The sequence below is a fragment of the Triturus cristatus genome, chromosome 7, assembly GCF_964204655.1.
Source record: "Triturus cristatus chromosome 7, aTriCri1.1, whole genome shotgun sequence".
Lineage (NCBI taxonomy): Eukaryota > Metazoa > Chordata > Amphibia > Caudata > Salamandridae > Triturus > Triturus cristatus.
The window spans coordinates 1653787730-1653809346 of record NC_140590.1 but is presented as its reverse complement, the minus strand read 5'-3'; the positions used below and the strand labels follow the sequence as shown (position 1 = coordinate 1653809346).

Below are 21617 nucleotides of genomic sequence, written 5' to 3'. Positions count from 1 at the left end.
CTGGCTCCTGAATCCTGTCCCGTTGTTGTTGTACCTTAATGCTTGCTGTAGAGTAGACACACTATGTAGCCTATCCAAGCTGCCTCAGTCTGAAAGTGTTCTCTCCAGAGTGTTGTCTTGCACTCCACTGTAATTGAGTTTATTCTTGTAAAGGCTGTAATTTTTCAATACCCCGTTTGTTTTTCCATCTACACTTACAGGCTGGCCGGCCCTTTACCCTGTGCTACAGTGGGAGAAACGACTCACACGTACCTTACCAATACGCATCAGGCAGGCAGTGATACCCAAGATTGATGTGCGGAGTGTCCATGGAAGGGAGGACCAAGAAGAATGACGAGAATGATGCAACTCCTCATTTGGACCAGGATAATACAGTAACTTTAGTATCATCATTCGTCTTTACATTTATTTGCTTGCTTTTTTCTCTTTAATCATTACGACTGTGTGTTGTGGTTTGTTTGTTAATTGATCCAACTTTTTTTTAGTTTCCTTAGCTAGCTTGAAAAATGAAAGTAAGCCCGGTAGAGCAGGCAATTGGGTTCGGTCTGAGCTCTGAGGGCGTCAGACAGGCAAGGCAAATTTCAATTTCGTCCCTGACTGTACTGTCTCATTGGGTCATAGTAGTTATAGTACAACTCATTATCTCATTAACCATCAAGTTATCCTCCTCAGCATGCATGCATTTGCTTTCTCTCACTTCATACTTTGATTTCTTTGATAATGGATCATGGTCGTCTTACAAGATTGTGTTTTACTTTTGTTGTGTCCATGCATATTGTCTGTTTTTCTTTCTCAAACCTTTCCCAAAACCCCACTTCCCATCCAATCATCAATCCCTAACCCTCTTCCCCCGGGCTGTGTGATTTATATTGAGGTGTGATGTGATGACTATGTACACCAATTGATCACACGCTTGCTGGGGCAGATGTGGTGAAAGCAACAGTAATTCAATTTCAACTAAGGCAGGGCAAGGATCTTCTTCTGCTTGACCACCCATGCTGTAGTTTACTTTGTGTTCTGTTCCACTCCTCCTCCCTGAGTCTCAGTCAAGTGACTTTCTCTTTCTTTTTTCAAACGCTATTGCCAGTGTCTACTACTACCACCACTATAATGGCATCTACTCCGTCAATTTGAGAAACCAACCATGCAGCCATCAGTGTGCCGAACTTCATCATCAATCACAGGTAAGAGTTTGGTGGGAGGTATGGACTAGGAGGAGAGACTGACAGTACTATGACAATTAAAAATAACTCAGTGAGGGGTACTGCATCTATCGGTTTGTGTGTTACAAAATCGGCAGATCTTTTAAATCAAACACTGGCTGTGGGCATGCAGCAGCACGGAAACAAAGTAAACAACCATGTAACTTACATTGAATTCGGAAAACTGTAACCCACCACAAAAAACATTAACATCATATAAATAAATAGTAAGTATATTTTTAATATCCCCTAACAAAAATAAACTATCCCGCTCTGACCTAACCCACCCCCCTCCCTAACCCCAACGAAACGAAAGTCCAAAGTCCCAATGTCCGTTGAAATCCCCAACGCCCACAAACCCACCCACCAACAAAAGGAATTAAAAAAGGGGCAAACGACGAGGTCCTCTACTGTCGGCGGGCCTTAAGGTGTTTATCCACCAGGATCTTGACCCGCTCCTCCATGTTCTCCTCCCAGCGGGCCATCCGGCGGAGCAGCTGGCGGCGAAATGCCCTAAAGTTGCTTCCAGGGTGGGGGGCAGCAGTGCTGGAAATCGAGGCGCGGCGGCGGGCAAATGCCGGACCACGGCGCCGTGAAAGTGGAGGCCGGGCCTGACTGGGGCCCGGGGCATTGGAGGAGGCTGCAGCTTCAGCCGCCTCCTCCTCCTCCTCCTCCTCCTGAGCCACCAGCCGGCGATAATGCTCGCAGATGGCCTCCAGTTTCCGGCGCCGGGCCCTAGCGGCCAACTCCTTCCTTGATGGTTTTTGGGAAGGAGTATCATCTATATCAAAAAAGAAAAAGAACATGTTGGAGCCAATACTCTTAGCAAAACAGGAACACTAATCATTCAACACATAGTGTCACAGTATCACTAGCAAGCACAGTTCATAACATTTGGGATTTGGTGCTGGGGTAAGTATCTCTAATCCTACTTCCTTGGACTCTAACATTTGTGACCGTTTCAGACATTATTTATAAATATAATCGTACTATGTATGTACTGCGGTACACCAGTCGTGCTGTTCTTATCTGTAGTTTAGCCCAATTACATAACCTTGTTGTAGGCGGCATGCCAGGTCCATCAGCTAAGCTTGCACCCAAGAGAAACAGATATGAGCCACATGGTGATGCAGACTCACGTTACTTTTATTTACTACTACTGTCTGCAGGTGGGGTAGCTCATCTTTTTGTCTGACGCCTTACGGCCGTTGGCACTGGTCATACTCTGTTACATGAGGGCAAATGGCATGCACAATTTCACTTACACCCTACCATGGGTACTACAAAAAGGCTGATTATTTATTTATCGGATCCAACGATCATTGCTTATATTCATATTATAGATGCTGCTAGTGCTAATACGATATACGACATCAGGTCGGTAGCGGTCGGTGGTGGGAGTGCTGCCGGTCGGTGACGTGGGAAGGTGCAGGGTGGGGATAGTAAACGATGGATTAAGGACATTCACAGGTAATTAAAGAATACATAAAAAAAAAACATTGCTGCACACAGTAGCACACACTGCATCGCATTCGGCGGTGCAGTGCGCACCTTGAAAATAGTTTAATTTATTTTTATGTTGATTACCTGTATTTGGCCGTAACAGTAATACACAGTTTACTCGCCAGTGCCACCCACCCGTCCCCTCCCCATGTCGCCGCCCGCCAACAATCCCACCACCAACCGCTACTGCAGAGGGTACATTGCTTTCATTGCTTGTGTAACCAATATACATAAACATTAAACAAGAGATAGGCCACCCTTTGCAGGCTGGCTGCCCCAATCGAAAATACATTAATAATAATAGGTAGGGAGTGGTCCCCAGAGTGGGAGGAAGGGGTTTCCGCTTGATAATATATGACGTGCTTGCAAACTACTGCAAGTGTACTGTATGCTCATAATACTACCTTGATTCCTCTAGGCTTTGCTACTGTCGCGCAGTTTCTGTTACATTTTCTTCAAGGTAAGAATCTCCTGGGACACTTTCCACCTATACTGTCTCTTGGTGATAGTACATCCAGGCATACATCCATTAAAGTAAACGTCTATCCTTTTGTATATATCTCTTAACAAACCTTAGTTGGTTTCACCAACAAACACCCATGCTTCTGCTCCTTCCTTCCTTGCCTTGGCTTTGAGTTTGAACCAAAAACACCGCTGATTCTTGCTATCTAGTACTATCCACCCATACTGTGTCGCCCACCCAGGCAGGCATTCTTTCACCTTCCACCCATCCTTCAACAACCCATGCATCTGATCTTATTACTATCAGACTCCTATACATGCTTCCAACAACATATCCTTCTCTGCCGGTCAGTCATATTGTTTATCTCGCCCGTCCTTCCACCCTTAGTGCTTTCCCTCTATGTTCAACACATCCATGAAGGTCATCTGATCTGAGTTTGTCTTCTCCATAAAACATTCACAGCTGATTTTGGAATCAAATAGAAGAGGCCATTGGTTACTCTACTCACGCTGGTAATGCTACGTAAAGGGTGTCTTCTTCAACCGTTGTATATTGTCGCACAGTACAGTGAAATAGTGAACACAGTTCCATCTAGCTGTAATGTCAAGAAGTAATGAATATAACTCACCGCCGCCGGCCACTGCTGCTGGATCCCCCCTGGGCCCTGTGTCTCCTGCAGGTGCCGCCAGTTCGCCTGCCCCCTCCGGAATGGCCGCATCGCTGGCCCCGACGGCACTGGTGGATGGTAGTGTGCCTAGAAAAAAGCATCAAATTTTTTAGATGCCTGTAAACCTCCCCCTATTTTAAGTGTTCACTTGGAACATTGAACAAAAAGTTAATGCGATGCAACATACATCAGCACTAGACAGTAAGTACAGTCAGTAGACAGACACTAGTAGGATATGGTTCCACTTCCGAGGGTCATCTAGTCCTACTCTACTCTTTTGAAAGTTAGCCTGAGCCATGAGTAACCCTTTTAGATTCATCATGTCGACTACTACTCTTTTGGTGCATATTATACCTGCCAGCGTATTGATGTGCAGTAGATGCCTTTAAGGCCGCTTGACTGTTGCGTACAAGTGAAGAGGTCGAAAAAAAAACAACATATTGACTTTGTTTCGTTTATATTGCTTAGCCATCACACATACATGTTACACTTTTTGGCATGACTGCAAAATGCTAGCATCATTCACCAGTATACTATCTAACGGCTAACTCGCAGTGTTTTTCTCATATATCATAGGCGAAAGATTCCCTTCTACAAACCAGAGATTTACAGAGCATAGTGGATGCAAGATGATGTAACCAGTATTTCTACGTTCTACGGTGAGGGATCTTCCACAATTATAAAGATCTTGGCTCTTGTTCTTGTTGTCAATCATGCACTTGTAAATGTTTACTGTTTTAATGTTAGGCTTTTTGCTGGCTTATTGACTATGGCTGTCGTAAATTAAATTTCATATTAACGATGTACAGAGTTTGATACTTGTTTCAAATAAACCTTTTGAACTTACACATAGACTCTGTGGTATTTGGTGTGGTGGAGTGGACTTACACAAGTGTGTGAGCAAAATGGTGTTTGTTATTATGTTCTGGATTGTCTCTGTCTCCGTCATCATCAACATTGTGTATCGTCTTCGTGGGGGGGTCGGGAGTGGGACCCTAATGTGAGACACTATAGCTAGTCTGTTAGGGGATCCTGGGTTTTTCTGACTGAGGTGTGATCAGTAAGATCCAACCTCCCATCACCACCATCCTATTTTGTTGTGCATAGTTCTGTATGTGGCTCTGCAGAATCATAGACAATAGTAGTATCATGTACTATCCGATCAAAAATACTAGTCAAATATCTGGTTGGGAATTTTGTTTGTGGTAATTGTCAAAGCCTCAACATTGAGAAGACTTGAAGAGGACAACCAAAGGACAGGACCCAGTGGCTAGAGCTATTGGTCAATCAGAGTTTAATTGTTGCAAAGAAAACCGTCTATTAAAGAGTGGGCAACTGTGCAAGCTTCGCTACACACAGAGTAATAATAGTAATAGTAGTAGTAGTAGTATTAGTAGCACAGAGAGTCATAGCAGAGGGAGTTAGAAGCAACTTCGAGGCAGGGATAAACAGAATTAGTAAACAGATAGTCAAGGTCAAAGAAGTAAGCTTTTGTAAAAAAGATTCAGAAAGTGGAACCATAATTTAGAGTTTGGGAAAAAAAAGATGCAGTAACATAACATTTAGGGAAATATAAATGTCAATCTAACCAATGGAGGACTTACTGGGGCCAGCTGCAGGAGCCTCAGTAGAGGAGAGGTCCTGGGGTTCCCCCGCCGACTCCGACCCCGTCTTCTTGCCCCTGGGTGGTGCTGATGATCATGTAAAATATAATACAGAAAGAGACCAACATTAAGGAGTGCTGTGAGAAAAATAATAAATCATTTGGAAAAACAATAAGTCAAAGAACATTTTAGGAAACAACAAGTGCAATAAAATTGCCCTATCTAATCAGATGGATCGACTACTGGCTGCTTCCTAGTGCATTTACGGATCGTCTACTTATTTATGAACAATCCAGTGTTCCTTGATCATTCTGATTCCAAATACTAACAAAGCCTAGTAAGTACCACCTGACCTACACCACCTATTCCAGACGGGCCAATTGTTCACTAAGTCTGCACTTGAATTTTTTGTCAGCCATCAAATGCATAGATGATGAGATGGAGGACACATGCATAGTTGCATACATTAGTGCATACATACAACAAATTGTGGGTTTGTTGCATAATGCTGATCTAGTTCTGCTACTGACTGACCATGCTAAGCCTACCACACACTAAACAAAGTACAAAAGGTTCGACGGAGGACTGGGGTAAGCAGCACTCAGTGACAGAGGATGCGTCACGCAGACCGCATAAAACAATTAGTAACTACTACTAACAAACTAAACCTAGTATCCAATATCCATCCACCACTATTTCACAGTAGGACAATGGAAGGACTAGAGTCTCTCTAGCAAATCGCATTACCTAACTTCAGTTCTGTAAAGTAAACTCTTACATAATCAGCATCAGCACAAGCTAGCGCAAACTACGTTGCAAACAAGTAAGAGTACCACCGGGAACCTGGGTCCTTAAATCAAAGAACATTTTGCTTTTTGGAACGTAATACCAGCAACGCTTGGCACGCAGCAGTAATCTTGTTGTTCATCTAATTTAATATACACAATCAGTTACTCACCAAGCCCGATGACCTCGACACCTAGCAGGTCCAACAGGTCCTGCTCCCGGTCCAGGATGTCGGACCACCGGTGAGCTAGCTGGTTGTGGGTGCGCCGGATCCCAGTGCACCGGAACACGGCCCGGCGCACCTTCGCCCACCGACGGTGCCGCTCCTGGGTAGCGTACCCGGAGCCGGGCCTGCCGCCTGCTGCCAAGGTCAAGGGGAGGGGGCGCTGGATGAAAAAAACAAGAGCCGCCACCTCCTCCTCCCCAAACAGTTGCCGGGCCTGCACCCCTGCAGGACGCATTCTGCCGCAAGGCAGGCGGCGCTTCTCTGCGCCTGCAGGTCCCTTGCCCTTGGGACTTGGTGTGCCCTTGGCCATGGTTCTGGGGTGGGTGGGAGGCGGAAAAGAAAAGTCAGAAGGGGAAAAAAGTTAGGGGGAAGAAGATAGAAAGAACTTTATAAAAGTAACAAAAACACAGTAAAAGTAGAAATAAAATGCAAAATATAAACTGAGGCAAACAGAGAGATAGATAATAACTAAAAAAAGTCAGGAAAAAGGCTTAAAAGACAAAGGATTGCTGAGATAAAGGGAGGATACAAAAGTAGGCCCAGAAACATGGCATAGAGTGAAAAACAAGATGGCCGCGCCCATTCGCGACCGCGTGGGTAAGTTCGCGCGATATTTCTCGCGAACATGTACAATTTATCGCGAACAAGTAAAATGCGCTCCCGAACACGTCAATGCACATCGCGAACACGCTATCCGCGACCCGGAACAGGAAATAAGGCATCGCGAGCGGGCGGGACTATATAAAAACAAGATGGCCGCGCCCATTGGCGACCGCATGGGTAAGATCGCGAGATATATCCCCCGAGCATGCAAACAGTTCCCCGAACATGCTTACCGCGCTCGCGAACAAGAAAAAGCCATCGCGAACAGGTTGCCACAAGCAACTACGCAAGCTCGCGAAGCTTCGCGAAGGTCGCGTAGTGCAATGACATCTTCGCGAAGCTTCGCGAAGCGCGACTACGCGAACTACGCCCAGGGTTAGTGAAAACCACACAATGGATTCCTATGGAAGGAAATACAAGTTACTGGTAAGTACGCTTAGAATTACTTTTCAGAGTCAGTGCTGGGCTAAAAGATGCAGCCCTGGGTTCTCTCCTGATAACAGGTGAGTAAATTGGAATTCGTAGTTCGGCTGATTTTAGAGGAATATTTTTAGTTTGTGAAAATAGACACTTAGAAACTTTTTTACTGAAAACCACACAATGGATTCTTATGGACGGAAATACAAGTTACTGGTAAATACGCTTAGATTGACTTTTCAGGGTCAGTGCTGGGCTAAAAGATGCAGCACTGGGTTCTCTCCTGATAACAGGTGAGTAAATCAGAATTCGTATTTCGGCTGATTTTAGAGGAATATTTGTACGTTTCAAAATTGGACACTTAGAAACTTTTCTGGTGAAAACCACACAATGGATTCCTATGGAAGGAAATACAAGTTACTGGTAAGTACGCTTAGAATTACTTTTCAGGGTCACTGCTGGTCTAAAAGATGCAGCCCTGGGTTCTCTCCTGATGACAGGTGAGTAAATCGGAATTCGTTGTTCGGCTGATTTTAGAGGAATATTTGTACAAGGGTGAAGGAAGGGGGCGGGGCCTGAGGTAATGTGTGCAAACACGCCCTGTGGCGTGATTTAAGTTGGGGAATTAATTCCTCTTCAATCCTGAGGTCCCCTGGGGGCCAACTAGCCCACCAGGTACCTCCAGTATGCGCCAGGGGGCTGCATTGCAGAGAGGTGTTCAGAGGCCACGCCCCTTTTTACAACGTAGCTCTGTGGCGCTTACTGGAGGTATCTGGTGGGCTAGTTGGGCCCCAGGGACCCTCAGGATTGAAGAGGAATTAATTCCCCAACTTAAAACGTGCCACAGGGCGTGTTTGCACACATATCACCTCAGGCCCCGCCCCCTACCTTCACCACTGTGCAAACGCGCCCCGTGGGGTGTTTTAAGTTGGGGGATTAAGTCCCCTTGAATCCTGAGGTCCCCTGGCATCCAACTAGCCCACCAGGTACCTCCAGTATGCGCCAGGGAGCTGCGTTGCAGAGAGGTGTTCAGAGGCCACACCCCTTTTTACAACACTCTGCAACGCAGCTCCGTGGTGCTTAGTGGAGGTACCTGGTGGGCTAGTTGTACCCTAGGGGACCTCTGGATTGAAGAGGAATGAATTCCCCAACTTAAAACGCGCCCTAGGGCGTGTTTGCACAGTATCACCTCAGGCCCCGCCCCCCACCTTCCCCACGATGCAAACGCGCCCCGTGGCGCATTTTAAGTTGGGAGATTAAGTCCCCTTGAATCCTGAGGTCCCCTGGCGGCCAACTAGCCCACCAGGTACCTCCAGTAAGTGCCACGGAGCTGCATTGCAGAGAGGTGTAAAAATGGGCGTGGCCTCATTACACCTCTCTGCAACGCAGCCCCCTGGCGCATACTGGAGGTTCCTGGTGGGCTAGTTGGCCCCCAGGGACCCCAGTATTGAAGGGGAATTCTTTTCCCCTCTGCAAACGCGCCAAGTTATGAAAGGAGGGGGCGTGGCCTCCTACCGGTCCTGTTTATTTTTTTTATTTTTAAGAAGGGGGGCTGTGTAGCTCCCCTTCTTTTTCTTATTTTTTGGCCCTGGGGACCCCATCCCCCAGGGCCTGTCCCCTATTTTTTTTTTTTTAACTGTGGAGGGGGCCGCATGAGGCCTTAATTTGCCGCAGGGACCTCATCCCCCGGGGCATGGCCCTTTTTTTTTTTTTGGGGGGAGGGGGGCTGCCTTGCCCCCCTCCTGTGGCCTCTTTTGGCCCCGGGGACCCATTTTTTTTACTTATTTCTTTTTATTTTGGGGAGGGGGGCCGCGTGAACCCCCTCCCGGGCCACTACTGGCCCCGGGGACCCCATGCCCCGGGGCCTGGCCTCCGTTGGGGACCGTGGGGGGGTCCCCAATCCCCCCACGGCCCCGCCGTCTCTCCCCACCTCCTGCGGGAGCCGGCATTGCTTTTCCACATGGGGAGCAGCTAACATGCTGCTCCCCATGTGGAAAAGCAATCTGCTTTGCTATTTGGAAGAGAGAGCAGGTGTCCTTGCTCTCTCTTCCAAATAGTAAAGCAGTTTGCAATGGCAGGATGGGAGCGCGAGGCTCCCGCCCTGCCATTGCAAACAGCAGTGTCCCGGGGGTGGGCACCCCGGGACACTGCAGGAGCCGGCCCTGGGGGGTGGCGGTCCCCAGGGCCATCATTGGCTCAGGAGGGGGGCTGCGCGGCCCCCCTCCCACTTAAGTTAAAGCCCCGGGGGGTGGTAACGGACCCCCTACTTTAAATATGTAGTGCCCCGGGGAGGTGGCATCCCCGGGGCGTGTGGGGGGGCTTGAGCCCCCCCACACAGGGTTTAAAAAAAAAAAAAAAGCCCCGGGGGGTGGCGGTCCACGGGGCTGCGGGGGGGGCATGGGCCCCCCGCATACATTAAGATAAGCCCCAGGGGGTGGCAGTCCCCGGGGCTGGGGGGCCCCTCTGGGCCCCCCATTATAATATTTTTAAAACAAGCCCCGGGGTGGCGGTCCCCGGGGCTGCGGGGGGGGCCATGAGCCCCCCTGCATACATTAACTTTAACCCCCAGGGGGTGGCGGTCCCCGGGGCTGGGGGCCCCTCTGGGCCCCCCATAACTATGAAAAATTGCCCCCGGGACTTGGCACCCGGGGGGCTAATTGTAAACGAAGCGCGGGAGCCCGCGCTTGTGTTTTTTTTTTCGGCAGCGGGATGCGCGGACCCTTAGCGCATCCCGCGATTTAAAATAAATAAATAAATAATTCTGGCCTTGGGGGTCCTTGTGGGACCCCCTGAGCAGGCCTAGGGGGTCAGGGTGTTTCTACCCTGCCCCCTTTTCGCGTTTTCGCTGCCAACACTTCCAGATCTGGAGTGTTGACAGCCAATTAGCATTCAGCTTGTACATGGCAGGGTGCGCGTTGGGTGCGGGGAGGGTGCGCGGATCCTCCTCGGCCATACATATCACTAAGTTTTTTACCCTAATTTTCTCAGGAACTACTGAACGGATTTACACCATTTAAGCAAAAGGCACAAGTCTGAACTGAGGACTACCTCTTTGCCAAATTTGGTGTCATTCCGTTCAGCAGTTCGGGCTGTCGCTGTATCAACAGGTCCTATGTGAAAATGCATGGGAAAAATGCGTTTTGGGATCCCCTTTTTCTTGGCCCCCGCTTGACGAATCACCGTGAAGTTTTCAGGATAGGAGCGGACCGGAGCTGGACAAAAGTTTGGAAAATTTCACGAAGATTCGTCAATCGACGCCAACGTTATTCCAAATAGAATGTTGCGGATTTCCTATGGAAAATAGGTCCTAACTATAGCTACCTACTGGTGATATATATCTGGTGGTCTAATGTATATTCTGGTAGAAAGGTATGTGGGGTTAAGGTATCTACTGCAGCAGTGGCGGCCAACACAAAAATACTGGTGAAGTAGGTGGAGGGAGTGCGAGAGGGGGGTAGAGGGGGCCCAGCGGGAAGCACGCTGAATGGAGCATGTGGTCGGGGGAATAATGATAATATTGTTTTTTTAAATAAACTACTTACCTGGTCCTGTTAGCCGCCTTGTGCGCCTCTGCAGCAGTTACTCTCCCAGGAGCCCCTGGGACAGCATCACAACTTCCATCTAATCCACGCACTGCTCTGAAGCATTTTGGCCTAAGTGGGCTGGTTTGAAGCTCAGGACAGAGTGTCTGTGCTGTTTCTCCAACCTGGCTGTTCAATACAGCCGTGCTGGAGAAAATCTAAGTGTGCATGTGTGTTAGGCCGGACTAAGATGGCCGACCAAACACACATGTGCACTGAGATGTGTTCAGACTAGTCCTCCTTCCCCCTCCCATGCCCCAGCCCCACCCCTACCTGCACACGCTGGCTCAGAGTAAGATTTTTTTTATTTTTCATCCGTTGACTCTGAGCCAGTGGGGGGACGCTCCTCTAGCATTGCGGAGGAGCTGCTGCTGTACTGCAGATATCCATGTGAACCTAGGACATCACCGGGTATAACACTGTTGCTGGAGTCGTTGATACATGTGATACATATATCTGTGTATATTCAGTTTGTCCTGAGTTTCAATAATGAAGTACCTCAGAGGGGATAATGTGCCTGCCACATGCCTCAGTGTACAATCCACAGCCTGCATGTTGGTTTGCTAATAAAATAGCACAGTGGGTTCCAGTGGATTTTACAGAATTCAGTCAATACCTAGTACAGCACTTTTTTAATCTTTGTAAATAAAATAGTTCAGGAGATTCTGCACCTGCTGTAAACATTTTCTGAAACTCATGAAGCATAAGTGTTAAACTCTGGAATGGTATCTCAAACTCCTATTCTTCCTAGGACATTAAGGGGCCTATTACGATGTTGGGTGGACTTGTGTCTGCCCAACGCCGTCTCGTGTGAGAACCAACCGACCATAGGTTGGCGTTTCCGCACCCGCAACTACGATGCGATCGCACATGGTGTGGTCGCAAACTCCCATTCCTCTATGGGAGCTTGTGCTGCGTTCGGAAACCAGCCGCAGCACAAGCTCCCATAGCGAAATTGGAGTTTCTGTGAATTTCTGCACAGCGTGGCAGGCCAGGCACCTCAAGGTGCCTACCACACAGTGCAGAGATTTTGTGCCCAGCAGGCCCTCCAACCAGAGGCCGCTGAAAGATGGGGTCCCTGCTGGGGGCCCCTCAGTCATTTTTCGACAGGCTTTCCATGTCAGAAAGCCCGACATGGAAAACCTATCTGAAACTGACAGCATAATCCCGACAACAGAAACAACATCAGTAAGTGATTATGTTGTGGTTTCTGGCTGGCAGACGGGCTCCTTAAGCCTGTCGGAAGCCAGCCGGAATGACCGGCCAGTTGGACTTCCAATCTCCATAATCGTAATACGGGGGTCGGAAGTCAAACCAAGAATGTCGGTTGGAAAGCCTCCGACATCTGGTCGGAGGCTTTCCGACCAACATCCTAATTAGGCCCTAAGTCGAATTGGGTTCGTATATTTAACAGTATTAACATTAATTCAGTTAATTTTGTGGATCATATAAATTGACATCAATAACATAATTATTCACAAACAACTGCTAGCAAATGCTATCTTGCAGTACAGATAAAGTGTTGAATCGGCATGTTCTTTCACTTGCCTACATTGAATACAAGATACAACATGGAGCAATCCATTTTTTATGTCTTTCTTTGTTCGTCTGGCAGCACTACACACATTTTCTTTTCAAAATTTAATGTATTTCTTCGACTTCTTGAAAAACTAGAAACTTTACATGGGGTTTATCTCTTGTCCAGCCTGTCATCAGGGTATCTTTTTTTATTTCTGATGGCTTGGTGAGTCTGGAATGATGGAGGGACAGTATCCAGCATTGCATGCATCTGAAGCTTACTTCAATATACATTGCATTATTGATTTCCCTTAAAGACAGAGTTACTCACAGTCATGCCTTATTTACTTTAACTCATCATAAATTGTAATTTATAGCAAGGCCAACGTCATATGTGCCAACTGAAAGCTGGACACTGAACTGATATCTAGGGGCGTGCGAAATTCATGTTATTTGCTTTCACAAAATTATGTGAAATTTTAGGAAAGTGATGCAAAATTAAACGTAATTATGCAAAATGTGACTGTCAATTAGCATCATATTTTTGTGTGAATTACAATCCTGTCAGTTTTTAGAAAAAATAGCATGAAAAAACATAAGCTGTGCAAACAAGAGCGTCAGATTTCATTTTATTTTTAGACATGGGAAAATTAAGTGGTTTTCCCAGAATCACGGAAAGTGAGATAAGGCTGGGACTCGAATCTTGACTTGAATCTTGTTTTCCAGTTCCAAAGAGAAAGCTAACTTCATATCAGAGTTCTCTGTAAATATGGATTATTGTTATTATTATTGTTATTGCAGAGATCTGGGGAGAGGAGTTGGCCTAACGGCTAGGACGGTCGACCTTGAATCTGGGGAACTAGGTTCGAGTCTCGGCAATGACGCTGAACATCGTGTGATTTTGGGCAAATCACTTAATCTTCCCGTGCCTAGCCAAAATGAATGTGTGTCCTCATGTAAAGTAACTGGTGCTATGTAAAGCGCTCTGATACCCGATTCGGGTCAAGTTCGCGCTACATAAAACTGCAATGAAAAAAATCAAAAACTGTTCATGCTGATTCCTCATTAAGCCTGGGCGGAGTTTGTGGAGTTCTACGCTGCGGAACTCCCCGAAGTGCCAGAAAAACTCCACCGCACACCGTGGAGTTTCTGCAGCAGCGGAGTCTCTTAAATCATGCTACTCGCATTGATTTTTAGTGCCAAGAGTTTGTCTTGCACTGTAAAATCAGCCCAAATAGCACAACGCGTTGTGCCAGAGGGCGCAGCTGCTTTCTGCTGCTCGAGTGGACATTCTACTTGAGCGGCAGCTTTCTCAATGCGAATGCCAGATTTCTCAACTCGAGCGGTTGGGACCTGTCACGCCCGCCCGTGATGAGAAATCTGGCCAGGAGGAGGTATAGCATGTTATTTTTTCTCGCAAGCGCTCGCCAACTTACTTTGCTGAGTTTTTCAGAACTACCCACTCTGCACGGAGCGCGGAGTGGTACAAAACTCAGCGAGCTCCGCCGGCTGAGTGGAATTCTTCGCCTACCCCTCGTCCTCATGCTTGTGGCGGAGAACTCCGCACATATGAGACTGGGCAGAAACAGGCATGGATCTCTGGGTGAGGATTTGTAGATATCATTTGTTAGTAGGTAAATTAGGACTACAGGAGTACTCTTTTTGGTACTCAAAATAAGCCACCAGCCCCTCTCTTGTTTCTTCTTTGTCTCACCCTCATGCACAGAGCCCCTTTTTTACCACCCTCACTTCACTCCTTGTGGAAACTTCAATGCTTCCTTTATACTTCAGAATATTTCTCCTTGGGAGCTCAGGGTAAAAAATTACGACCAATTACTATTTTTGCTATGGTTTTCAGCTACTGCGCACATAAAACCTCTAAAACAACCAAAATCCACTACATTTAATTAACAAATTCAAGTTCAACATCGCCAGAACTGTTGATGGATGCAGAGCGAGTCTCTCCTCACCAATCACAAAGGACAGGTACATAGATAAAGGAGGGCAGCAGAACCTGCTGTGCTTGTGTGTTGTTCTTTCTAATCCACAATTATGTGAAAGTTTGTTAGGCTGATGATTAATTAACTTTCCTATATCAGTTGTGAAAAATAAACGAAAATGTGATATTTTTTCTGGTTGAACCAAAAACTTTGCAGGTTCATGACACTGAAGATTTTCAGGCATTTCACAATTTATTGTGAAAATCGTGAAAAATAAAAGCTCATCTTGCAAAGCTATGCATATATTTGCCACTGTACGCAAAAATGCCCTTTAAAAAGTGAACTTGCAAAGAAACATTTTGCGTCATGTTCCATCTTGGCTGGGGTTTATTACAATGACAATTGACTTGAAATACATTCTAAATTTGAGTTTATTATATAGATAACACAGGTTCAACCTTCCCTATAGTAGTGCTTTATACATAAATACCTCTTGGGGTCTATTCCCAAGAACGTGTGATAACTACCGCAAGAGTAGCGTTATGCAACTTTCAATATCGCAGCCCATCGTGGGAAAATAACCCTGTGTCAACGTGGAATTCACAACAAGGTGGTAGCATACGATAGACACCAGATAACGAGTAAAATATCAGCGCTAAAATCGACGCCAACCTGCAAAAATGAGAAACGCGAATGCAAAAAATCATGCGATGAGGACAATCGCGGTACACAAATCAGCGAAGACCAGCCAAAGGCTTGCAAATCCCATGCTTCTGGCGGGAAAAAGCAACAATAAAGCAAGATAAAAAAAAGCCAAAAATCATTTAAAACTGCATGGCAACATGGAGGCACCCGGAGCGAGTGCAGAGGACAAGCCGGACACCACAAGCCCCACGGAGGACCAGCCAGGAACCCCACGTTCGTGGAAGGGCAAGGACAAGAGGAAGAGGGGGTTCAGTCCGCAGAAAGACTGGATCTTCGTCAAGGAGGTGACCGAACACCATCACCAACTGTGCGGCACCACCACTGGCAACCCAAACCGAAATATGGCAGGCCATCGTTTCCAACGCGAATGCAATCTGAGTGTCGAGAAGGTCACTGGAGGAGGTCAAGAGGTGCTGGCATGATCTGAAAAGGCAGACTAAACATAAGCTTGTCGACAACAGGGAGGCAGCAACGGCGACTGGAGGTGGGCCTCCTGCGACACAGGAGGAGCTGGATGAGCTGGAGCAAATGGTGGCCACAGTCTGCCGTGAGGAGACGGTGGCAGGATTGGGGGGCCTGGACACAGCACAATACGACCTGACCCAACAGCAACAGGGTGAGTAACGACCAGGGACGGGGGGGTGAGATGGGCACAATGGCACACATGCACAAGTATGCGTAGCACACTGCACACCCACAATGACTGTGGAACATGTCCCTGATTGCCTTGGCACACTGTAGCACACATAGAAATGCCAAGTAGGCCCCCATCCACAATGTGAACAGAGGGGCCACCCAAATCACCAATATCACAACCGACCCATGCACATGTGACGAATCCAGCAATGCAGCGGCTCTGTGACCCACACTGACTATGCAAGTAACGCAGCATGTCTGATAGCATGGCAGCAGCCATAAAAAACGACAGGGACCACGAATTGACATGGGTGTAGCCCAGTGCGGATCACATCCGTAAAGGAGCAGATCGCACCCTGACATGTCCACGTGCACCCACAACCCATGCCTTACAATACACGCAGCAGACGAACAATGCACCAGGCCACAAAATCTGTCCGAGAGCACATATGACCCAAGTCAAAAGCAAATCAGGCCCCCAAAAGCACACAATTCAAAGGCACTCTGCCTCAAAGGGAGATGGCCACATGAAATCAGAGCTGCAGGGGCAACTCCCCCACAATGCAGCACACACACATAGCAATCACAGGACATCAGCAACAATGGCAATGTGGTACAATGTGCAACACCAGCACCACAGGACAGAGCCCACAACAGATTCCGCTTGTGCGTAGTAACTGTCCACTCACATCTGGCATGGTCAGGGGTTGGACACCATACTCACATTGCTGAAGTCACGTAAGTGCACAAAGCGTCCAGCACCTATCCAATAATTATGCCTGGCTCACAGAGGTGGAGTTTGCCAAAGGGACACCCCCCCATTGTACATGCATCAGTCAGTTCCTCCCTGTGTAGGGACGATGCCCATTGTGGCGCACAAGTGGACAATCGAAACAACACACCTCACAGTTAGAAACCGGTGGAGTTGCATAGACTTTATTGGCATGTGCGTGTCAGTACGGACGAGGCAATGGCCACAACAGGCAGGGACATGCTTAAGACACTTACACGCAGCATGGGTACATGTCGAAGTTCAAAAAATGTTGGGGCTAAACTGGGCAACATTCATTATGGATGGCAACGCTCTGAGCCCACCTTGCCTTGCTGGATGAGTCATGCGTTGTTTGGTGTCTGTCCATTGCCCTGAGTGAGGGGGCACGACTCACTGCCCATGGGATCTGCATAGTGCTCTGCCTCCGGAGTGCACCGATTGTCTGCTCTGCTGACAGTGATCAGGTGTGAGGGTCCGACAGGTTCACATGTCGTGCTACATTGCCATGTGTGTGCTCTCCCCCAGCAGTGTGTCTGAATTGGCAACGTTGCCAAATGATGCTGTGTTGCACCAGGCATGCACCTGCATCACCTTGCACAGGTGTGTGTACACATGCGTTGTTCCATGCACATGCATCCAGAGCCCGGACATAGGCAGACGTATCCTCTGTTGTGGTGGGATGTGTGAGCAATCCCCATGATGCAACAAGTTGTTGGGTTATGTGCTGTGGGTGACAATCGGATGTGGCTGCAGGAACGTAGTTACTCGTCCATGAATGCCCGTGCAGCTTCATGTGCAATGTGTTCCAATAGTACGTTGTTGTCGTGTTCAAGGAACCCCAGTTTGAGCCAATCCATTAAGTGGTCCAGGCAGGTGTGCTCAGCCCACGCCGTTTCACCAGTCCGCAACACAGCCCAATAGGGGAGCACCTCGATGTGGTCACTGCACACGAGTAATTGTGCAATCTCCCATGCACAACTACCAATACATACGCAGTATGTCAGGACATTCCATGCACGGCTGTCTTGGTTACACTCCTGTTCGTGATCCAACAGGGGGCGCAGACACAAGTCATAGTCCAATTCATCAACAGTTGTGTTGCATAGGCAGACATCCATGGGACACTTGAATGTGCATGTTCGGCAGTGGAACCAGGGCTGGACGCATGTGACATAGGCAATGCGGAAGCTGAGCCGCAGCACTGCCAGTGGCACTGCACCCAGTAAATGCAGCATACATGCACGGTACTGTTCCACGTGACAGGGATTGTGCATGTGCCCGGTATGGCCTGCCATTGCGTTGGTGCGTCTCGTGGAACCGGCACTCTTCTGAACTGCGGCAGTTGTGTGGAGGATATGCCACAGCTCTAAGCAATGATTCAAATGTGTGTGCAACGTTGGGGAGAGTGGGTTGCTGTTTCCGTAAGTGTCAAGGGCATCCCATGCGGGGGAACCACAGGCAGGGACTTCTGTGTGTGGGGTGTGGATGAGTCGGATAGTTCATTTGGGGAATATGTGGTGTGGGAATTGTCCCCGTCTGCCATAGCATCTCTCTCAGGGTGTTCCAGGCGCGTTCTGGACCAAGGTCAGAGGTGCAGGTGTCCTTCCGCCTTCTGCATTGGAACAATGGAGCTTTCATCCCTGATGTTTGTCTGACTACTACTTGCGTTTTCGGAATGTGATGTCGCTTTTGTGCTGAGATTGGGACACGGCCTTGGGCTCGTGTTGTACGGATGGCGATACACACACACATGTTGGCATGTGGAGCCAGGTGCCCGAGGGGCCTTGCGTTGCTTGTGCAATCTCACTCCGTCTTTCTCCCTCCCTTTCTCCCTGTCTTTCCTTTGTTGGGGGAATGGCACACCTTCTTCTCTTGGATTTGGTCTTCCAGGTTGTGTGCTACGGATTGTCCAGTGAGGAGCCGCTAGGACTCATCCTCAGGGTTGTCTTGGGTTTTGTTTGTATGGTGTTTTGTGTTAGTGATTGAATTACTGTTTGACTGAGTCTCCATTTCCTGGCCACGCATATCTGTTGATTTTCCTGCTTGTGCGACATCAGGCAAAATGTTTGTATTGGGATTCTTGGTGTTGGTGTGCAGTTTCTTAGTCAGGGGTTGGGGGTGGTCCGAGAGGGGGTGGTGTTGCGGGCCTGGGTGTGCTGTTGGAGGGTGTTGTGGCCCTCTTGGGTGTCCGGGCCGCATAATGGGTGGCTCCATGGCATCTGTTGCCCTTCCGATGTGGCCCTGGGCTGGTCTCCCTTTTGTGGTCCAGGCTGCCGTCCGACTTTACACCAGGTCAGAGCAGGTGTAGATTTCCTGATGCTAACGCGCCATATCTCCTGTTTTGTGTTTTTATCGCAGTTCTGTCTGGTTGTTGTGAATGTTGAGGTGTGATGTTGTTGTGGCTTTTGGCACGGGAACGCCCACTTTGTATCTCATTAGCGATAGTTGCGGGGAGCCTCTGTGGCGATGTTTTTTGCGGCTGCTATCGCGGGTATACTGGTGCTGTGGGCTGTTAACACCAGCTTGTGCATGGGGCGATAGATTTATCGCAACTTTGGCTGCAATAAAGTGCCGTTGACTCGGCGATAGTTTCTTGTGAATATGCTCCCTTGAGTTGTTCACCAAGCTTCCCACAAAAGTTACGAAGCAATCCAGGTTTGATTTCAGACATGCTACAAGCATAAAGGTCTGTTAATTGTTAAATTAACTAGGGCAAAAAAAATCAATGTGCGTCTATTTTCAACTTTCTTTCTGCAATAGATAATAAAGCAAGGGTTAATTCGACCAAAGCAAACTGGGCATAACTGATAATGCGTTGTGTTTGCATGATTTACATAATAACAAATGAAACAATCAAAAAAGATATGAGACTATGTTTGATTCAAAGTGAGTCTGTTCATTCTGTTTTTATTAAATACTGGTAAAAGCAGTGAAAACGCTTAAAAAAATTCTATTAGTCATGGACTAGGGGGTTCGTTGTTCCCTTCAACGGATGTAAAATAATTTATAAACAAGCACATATGTTTCACATTTTTGGCAACAGACGTACATTTTTTTTTTTTTGTTTACATTTTTGCCCTGATACAAAACCTTTCCGCAATATGCCTGGGGACAACATTTGCCTGCTCCTTTCTAAATTAGCCAAATGGCAAAACAATGCATATTAATTTTGGCCTGTATTTGCACCAGTTGCTAGGTTTCTGTGTCATACCCACAAATGTTTCACTAAGGGGTTTGTTACCTCACGTTGGTACGAAAATCAAAACACATTAACTGAGAGGCAAACATTAAAAAACAACCTGAGGATTATTAAAATCTGAAGAAGATCGATTGGGGTTTGTATCCCCTACAAAAATAACTCAATTTCTGATGTTGCTGTGAGTGATGGTCCCCACTGTGGTTTCCCTATATTGATCTTCTGGATCTGCCAAGGTACAAACACATCCGGATGTGGTTAATGTGTTAGACCCTCTACAGAACTAGAAGCCCTGGGGAGCTGGTGCTTACCCTGATGGTCACCAGCTCTCTCTAAGTCTGCTGCCCCTCTGTGACCAGCATGCAGTAGGCCTTGCAGACATGGTGCTACTTCTGACTTCAGGTTCCTGGTTGAAGCCTGCAGGCTGCCTCCTTTCTCCCTACAAGAGTCTGCTTCCCACTTGACCCACTGGGTCAGCTGCTAACTTTTCTTTTTTTTTCTAACTGAGGATTTAGTGTTGTGCCAGCATACTTTTTTCAGTGTCTATGTTGCCCTGCCAATAGTCATCTGTTATCTGCCATTAGACTCCAGTGTTTATGCTTTCTCCAATCTTTCCCACACATCACAGTTGTCATCTTGTACCTGCAGTCATGTTTTGATTTTTCTGTGCTCCACCCTCTCCCTTTCCTCATCTGCCTACTAGCATTGTGTGGTGTCCTCTCACCTAGGCCTTCACATAATTCCATGGAACACTGTGGGGTTTGAGGTTTTCCTGGGTCTCTTGTATTCAGCTATACCTTGGCTGACCTACTGACGACATCTGCTCCAGGTGGGGCCTGTGTCTGCATACACCTGTAAGTCTCTACTTTACCTTGAATAATTCTACTTGACACCTACAGTCAGTAGGTATGTTCTTGCCACCAACATGTATCACAACATTGACAACAAGACTAAATCATTCTTCTGGTGCATGTGTTTCAGACAGACTTTGAAGCAGCTGACTAATGAAAATGAAAGGCATTACCTCCAAGATTAAAAGAACAGTTGTTGCTTACATGTGTTTTATGACCACGCCAATGCCAGAAATGAAAGCTGCACCTTCACTGGGACTTGCATCCATATGAAAAGAGTTACCTGCACTAAACCATGGATTTTGGATGCCAGGATCCAGGGCCTACTTCATTTTTAAAATTAGGGAGACGACTTACCCCATGTCATTCTGTGCACTGCACCAGTCCTGGATTTCTTTGTGATAGCCAGTTGCATTCTGGGTTATGTAGTTTTGTCTCCACTAAACTAATTAGACTAACACACCTGACACCAATGATTTGTAAGTGAAACATGCAGGGTTGGAGACAGTATCTGTAATGACCTGGAGTGATGTGGTCACCCTAGACAACATGCATGTAGTGGTTCATTCAAGCAGCTTTCGCAAGGAAAAAGAAAGGTGGCCAAGTTCACTTGGTAATTGATGAATCCTGCGACAAGCTGTTTGTCTTCTAAAGTCTGGAGAAAAACCTTAAAATACTTCTGATCCTGTGAGACTGAATGAAGACGAAACACAGCTTGTTTTTCAATGAAAATGAACATGGATTACCACAACTTCTGTTTCTATGAGTGCATGTGTGTGCCACGACTATGTCAAATTGTTAGCATCTGGCATACATTAGAGAAACTGATCTACATCTGTTGTTCACTCCTTTTGAGGGATGCTTTAAAAGTCAATGGGATTAATGTAACCTATTATCACAGGTATTTTGCATATTTATAATGTATTTGTTCTTCCTTTTAATTTTTC

The 21617-nt window shown here is 47.1% G+C and overlaps 1 protein-coding gene across 1 annotated transcript; it reads right to left on the bottom strand.

Annotated features, from left to right (window-relative positions):
* Nucleotides 1-1595: 1595 nt before the first annotated feature.
* Nucleotides 1596-21085, bottom strand: LOC146812635 (uncharacterized). Its single transcript, XM_085615182.1, has 4 exons — nucleotides 21028-21085; nucleotides 5440-5526; nucleotides 3797-3922; nucleotides 1596-1983 (listed from the first exon to the last, which is right to left on the bottom strand). Exons 1-4 carry the CDS (start codon nucleotides 21083-21085, stop codon nucleotides 1610-1612), a joined length of 645 nt encoding a protein of 214 aa, XP_085471308.1. The 3' UTR covers nucleotides 1596-1609.
* Nucleotides 21086-21617: the final 532 nt, after the last annotated feature.